General features: G+C 51.7%; 1 protein-coding gene across 3 annotated transcripts in view; it reads left to right on the top strand.

The window, feature by feature from the left end:
* The window catches only part of ICAM5 (intercellular adhesion molecule 5), a 12,075-nt gene extending 11,595 nt beyond the window's left edge, over positions 1 to 480 (top strand). For 2 of the 3 annotated variants that reach the window (XM_025203994.1, XM_025203991.1), the window contains one exon: positions 170 to 480. In XM_025203994.1, the coding sequence (XP_025059779.1) occupies positions 170 to 333 (164 nt within the window). In that variant the 3' untranslated portion in view covers positions 334 to 480. The remainder of the gene's footprint in view (positions 1 to 169) is intronic. The other variant, XM_025203993.1, reaches the window with a different exon arrangement.
* The last annotated feature ends 5,915 nt before the right edge of the window (positions 481 to 6,395 follow it).

Raw genomic sequence — 6,395 nt, 5'->3', positions numbered from 1 at the left:
TCTCCATTGCGGGGTGGTCGAAGCAGGGAGGCTGAGGCTGGTGCTGCACATAGGTCCGAGGGGACAGGACTGAGCCAGGCGAGGTTCGGGTCCATTAAGGGGCTCAGGTCCATTCCTCACTGCAGACACTGCAATGGACAGCATCATGCTGTCACCACACCTTTCCTAGACACAACTCCAGGGAGCAGGACCTCTGCCAGCCTGGTGAATCTCTCAGCCAGGGGTCTCTGCACTGTCACAGCTCCCAGCGAAGATGTGGGGGTCACCGCTGTTTCCTGCCTGTGGGGCACTTGGAACAAGCCACGAAGGGAACTGTGCAGAGCAGGGACTTGACTGGAAGGATGAACGTGAGGACACTGCTGTTCCTCCAGTGCTGGCCACATCTGCAAGAGATGGATTTGGCTGCATTACACAGGCGCTGCACGGACCAGACCCACAGGCTTGAGTTCAGTATTAAAGTAAGCGGCAAACCGGCAAGGTCCACCCCAGCAGCTGTGAGTGTTTGTGCAGCGTCAAGAGCAGTTCACATTGTGCGTGGCACTTTGCACATGCATATGAGTTTCCTTGCATGGGTCTGAGTCCTTGGGCCCCATGCAGATTTGTGCTGACCATGGCTGCAGCATGCAGGTGGAGGGCAAGTCACCCCATATGCACAGAGCTGCACATCACAGCGTGCCTGGCAACAGCTTCCCACAAGCCAAGCTCGTTCTGTGGGGTAGCTGTGTCTACACTAGGGTTCCTGCCTTCGCATTGTGCCCCCTGGCCTAGCAGGAGCCTTGCTGGTGTCCCTGGGGGCAGGGACAGTGCCCTGCTCAGCCTCTCTTTTTTGGCACTGAGTGACCCCACTCTTCCCTGACAGGCTCAGTGCACAGCACACACAGTCCTTATCACCCCCCACCCAGCTTCTCCAGGAGCTGCTCCCTTCCTTCTTCCCTGTCCCACCTGGTGCCACCCTGAGTGAGCTCTTGCTGAGCTGCACTGGGATTGTCTCATCCCCCTGCCACCTCTTGGCTATTACTTTTGAGTTCCCGTGAAGGGCAGGGAGATCCAGGTACCAGCCCCCATCGCAGGACATGCCTGGGCCATGCCAGGCGCATCCAGCCCAGGCCCCTCTGCAGCGGGGCTGGGTCCTGGCTTTGCCCCCACAAGCAGGGAGCTGGACCAGGTGTGAGCTCCTGTAGTCCCTTCCAACTGGTATTGGAGCCCTGGCCTCTCACCCCACTCTGGTAATGGTCCCAAGGCTGGAGCCTTCCAGCAACAACCAGGAAGTTTTATTGCAAAGTACAACGCTGCTCACAACACGACTCACTGCCATGAAACCTCCAGAAGATCCCCTGTCCCACTCCTGCCCCCAATGCCCCCCCCTTTCCCCCATGCAAAACTTGTGCACCCAATAAGATGTGAAACATGCACCCAAAAAGAAAACGTGTCACCATTCCCAACAGACCTTGCCCCATGACGTTGCCGTCCAATGCCCTGCTGCAGAAATACAAAGGCAAAGGATACACATGCATGCAAAGCACACACATGCACCATGTGTGACATGAATGGGCCCTCTCCCAGGCTCTGGAGGCTCAGAAAGGTCATGGGTCCCCGGGGTGGCCATGGCATGAAGGCAGCTCCATGGGACTGCTCTCCACCTCACTTTGTGGCTGAACAAGCAACTAAAAAGGTTGCTTCAGTCCAAGCTGGAAAAAAAAACTGCTGTACAGAGCCCAGAAGAAACCCACACATCACATGGGGAAGGTCTCCGCTGTGGGGACAATGGACATCACTTTGAAAATGCAGCAAACTCTGAAGTAAAAGTCGTCTTTGTTCCATCATTGCAGGGGTTTTTCAGACTCCAACAGCATTTGCCTCAGGCTGGCACATAGGGTGGTTGCCCATGAGATGGCAATGAACCAGGGTTGCAGTTTAGTGAAGCAAGCTTGCTCTTTCTTTCTCCTGAGTGCCTTTGGCAGCTTGTTCCACTCTCTCTATTTGGATTTTTGTGCTTGACCAAGGGGCTCCAAAAAGAGCTGGCTAGCAGAGAGCTCCAGGATCGTCTGGGCAGAGAAGCCAGATTGCTGCTTGGCTGGGGGGCGACAGAGCTGGAAAGTTTCCCCTCCCTGTGGCCACACATTCTGCTGTTGCTCCATAGCTGATCTCAGAATACAGTCCCACGATGTCTTGCCTCCAGTGCTACCTTTGAAGTGCTTTCAACCCTGCAAGACTGGGGGGTTGCTATCATCCTCTGCCATCCAGGCAGCCTGTGCAAGCCAGATCTGTGCTCATGTGCTGCAAGGTCAGGGGAGGTTCATGAGGGCAGCCGAATGGAGCTGGTGCCTGCTTTGTAGCCACGCCCACTCCTAGGAATGATGCCTTGGGCCTGCCAAGTTGGCCAAACCCTTCATCGGACTGCCCCCACACAGTTAACAGTAGAGGACCTTGATGGGAGGTGTCAGGATGTCATCATCGCCTTTTCTGGAAGACAGAACAGAAGGGGCCTCCTTGAAGCTGACGACCTGTAAAAGAGGGGTCAGGCCGGTGGATGGCTCCTTTACAGAAAGAGCCAGGGGTCCTCATCTACATGTGCCACAGACGCCCCTAGAGGCTTTGGGAGACATTGGAAAACAGGAGCTGTACAAGCCCACGGCCAAAGAGCATCCCCAGCCCACAGCATTCACCATGTAAAGAGATGAGGAGCAGGGGCTGGAGAGGGAAACTAAGGCACAGCAAGTAGTAATATGGCCAAGATCACACAGTCAAGTGGTGGTAGAGCCCATATCTCCCATGTCCTGGCCCAGGGCTCTCTGCAGTGGGCCAGAGAATGACAACCTGGAAAGACTTCTACAGCAATGCTGCCTCTAGTAACCAAATCACAGAGTGGGAGTTCCAGCAGGGGGTGGATGCATGGGGGAAAGTGGTGTTTTTCAGGGGGGGAAAAAACCTATCTTTGGGCAAACTTGTGTGCACCAGGCCACTGGCTCCAGTGAAAGTGCAGCGCCTGGGCCTTATCCAGGGAAACTGCCCAGTTCATTTGGGCGACAGCAAAGTAGCTGTGTTTAGAACGGGGGCTTCATTTAGAAGCACCCTCCCCTCCATACTCCCCAGGTCAGGCCCATGGCTTCAGCAGCAGAGGGAGGAGGGGGAAAGTCCCTGAGAAACAAGGCTGAGACTTCCTCAGCCTCAGCACAGTTTCAGAAGTAAAAGAAAAAAGAGGAAATCACCTTTTCCTGCTTCTCATCATAGCTGCTGCCAGATGGAGACTTTCCCCGCCCTTAGGGCACAATGAGCATGACTTTCCATTTTTTCTCAGGATGTTCCAGCAGCAGAAACACCAGATCTGGTACTTCTTGTACCTGTGGGGAAACCCCCATGTTGCCATTTCAGGTAAAGAGTAGAGGTGAGGCAAGAAAAGGGCCAGGAGAAGGGGAACGATTTTTTGGAAATGAGCCTCTAAGATGAGCCTGCTGGGCGCATGATGAACTTGGCCACCACCAGCAGTGAAATGTGGACCCACAACCATGAGATCCGCTCAGAAAAGGAGAATTTTACAAAAGAGACAAAACATACATTGGTTTTCAGCCCAGCAAGGCATAAAAATTTTGCTGTGGGGGAAGGTCACTTAGGATCATAGAATCAAGGCAAAATAGGGCTGGAAAAGGTCCCCAGAAGTCCACCCCTCTTCAAAGTAGACTCATGCCTGAGCCATCCCAGAGCTGGGTGTATCTAACCCAGGGGGATGGAAGGCTGCAGCCCTGCTTCTCAGGTGGCCGTGGGCTGCACCTGGCATTTTGTCATGGACACCTGTGATCTCTTCAGCTGGCTCCATCTGCACTTGGATGCACATTGTTATGTCTTTTGCACCTCAAGAGCCAGTTTCAGCATCTCTCAACCCTGAAATCTGTGGGTCTATAATACTGTGCTGCAAACTGTTCTTGGGAGGGGGGGATATTATTTATGTTCAACAAACACTTCCTGCAGCTCTTGGAAGTGGCACAGAGGAATTCGAAACAACGAGCCTTCTGCAAGCACTTGGACTCTCACCAATGCCCCTGGACATTCGGCACCTCTTGGCCACAGCTACCTCCATGAGTTTTGCTGGTGAGGTCTGTGCTGTAGCAATGTGAAGCTACCATGGCCAGAGCCAGGACAAGAGCTTGCCAGGCAAACGTGTGACAGCCCTGGTCTGAGCTCTTCTAAAGACCTGTGGAAGTAAATGCTCATGCACTGCATCAGTCTGGGGCTGGGGTTGGGAGCTTCATGTGGTTTATGATGGAAACTGAAGGAGTCAATTGACTTTAAGCTCATTGTAATCTCCCTAGTTTCTGCTAATCTTTCTCTACTCCACAGGTGTGAGCGACTCTCTCTCCTTTTTAGTGGTCTTGATATTCCACTATTCAAACTACCCTTTCTATTGCAAAGTTTCTGTCTGCTAGCCCTTCTGGTCATGTCTTTGCTATTTCACAGCCCTGCAGACCACTTTTAGCTCTAGCTAAAAATCTTAACTCAGGTGTGGTCCTATTAACTCAGGTGTAGAAATGACTAGGGATGGCAAGCTGGCCAATTGACCAGTCAAATATTGTTAATGGACCAGTCAACTGACTGCATATTTTAAACACCCTTAAAATGATCTTGTGTCATCTTGTGAAGCAGAGGTTAAGAATCTCTGCTCCAGCCCACTGACAGGCCATGTGGATCATTTCTGAAGGCTGGGAGGGAACTGGTAGGGGATTCAGACCTCATGTAGGATTTTTTTTTTAAGGAAAATTTTTTGTTTTCTGAGCCAAATCAGCCAAATCAATTTGAAATCTGTCAGTCATTCAAGAACCATATATGGCCCTACTACCGGCAAATATCCTCCACCCCCACCTGGGGCTTCAGATGTTTCCAAATTATTTAGCGGGCATCCTACATGCAGGCCCAAGCCCAGAGGCTTGTGCTTTGGATGCCCCCGGGTTTTGCTTGCCCTCAGCCATATGGCAGCAGGAGCAAGCTAGGAGGAGTCTCCCAGTTCTCTAAAGAGGGCGCAAAGCCAAGATCTTCCCACTGGAAATTAAAGTGGGAGGGTAACTATACATAGGCCAATGTGGTGCCTATCTTCAAGAAAGGGAGGAAAATGGATCCAGCAAACTACAGGCCTATCAGCCTGACCTCTATCCTGGGGAAGGTCTTGGAAAAGATTATCAAAGAGGCCATTCTTAACAGTCTGGCTGATGGCTACACCTTGAGGGACAGCCAGCATGGGTTTGTTGTAGGTAGATCTTGTTTGACCAATCTCATTTCCTTCTACGACCAAATGACCTATCACCTGGACAAGGGAGAAGAGATTGATGTTATATATCTTGACTTTAAAAAAGCCTTCCATCTGGTTTCCCATGATCACCTCTTAGTAAAACTGGCTAACTGCGGCCTCGGCCACACCACAATCCGCTGGCTGGGGATTTGGCTCCATGGTAGGACCCAGAGGGTGGTGGTTGACAGAAGTCAATCGTCATGGTGCCCTGTAACCAGTGGGGTCCCCCAAGGCTGTCTTTGGGCCTGTAGTATTTAACATCTTCATTAATGATGTGGACATTGGTATCAGAAGTGGACTGGCCAAGTTTGCCAACGACACCAAACTCTGGGGTAAAGCATCCACACCTGAGGACAAAAGGGTGATCCATGCTGACCTTGACAGGCTCAGGAAATGGGTGGACGAGAACCTGATGGTGTTTAATGCTGAAAAATGCAAGGTTCTCCACCTTGGGAGGAAAAACCTGCAGCATCTTTATAGGATCGGCAGTGCTACGCTGGCTAGCACAATGGATGAAAGGGACTTCGGGGTCACGATTGACCACAAGATGAACATGAGCCTGCAACGTGATACTGCTGCTAGTAAAGCAATCAAAATGCTTGCTTACAGCCACAGATGCTTCTCAAGTAAATCCCAGGATGTCATTCTCCCATTGTACTTGGCCTTGGTGAGGCTGCAGCTGGAGTACTGCATCCAGTTTTGGGCTCCACAGTTCAAAAAGGATATGGAGAAGCTTGAGAGGGTGCAGAGGAGAGCCATGCGCATGATCAGAGGTCAGGAAAGCAGACCTTATGAAGAAAGGCTGATAGCCATGGGACTCTTCAGCCTGGAAAAGCACAGGCTCAGGGGTGATCTGATGGCCACCTATAAGTTTATCAGGGGTGACCACCAGAATGTGGGGAACGTCTGTTCACCAGAGCACCCCAAGGAATGATAAGGTCAGATAGTCACAAACTCCTCCATGACCGTTTCAGGCTGGACATAAGGAAGAACTTCTTTACTGTCCAAGCCCCCAAGGTTTGGAATAGACTGCCGCTGGAGGTGGTTCAAGCACCTACTCTGAACGCTTTCAAAAGACATCTGGATGTTTAACTTGCTGGGATCCTATGATTCCTGC

This window comes from Alligator sinensis, unplaced genomic scaffold (genome assembly GCF_000455745.1).
Source record: "Alligator sinensis unplaced genomic scaffold, ASM45574v1 scaffold707_1, whole genome shotgun sequence".
NCBI classification, from domain to species: Eukaryota; Metazoa; Chordata; order Crocodylia; family Alligatoridae; genus Alligator; species Alligator sinensis.
This window is presented reverse-complemented; position numbering and strand designations above follow the sequence as displayed.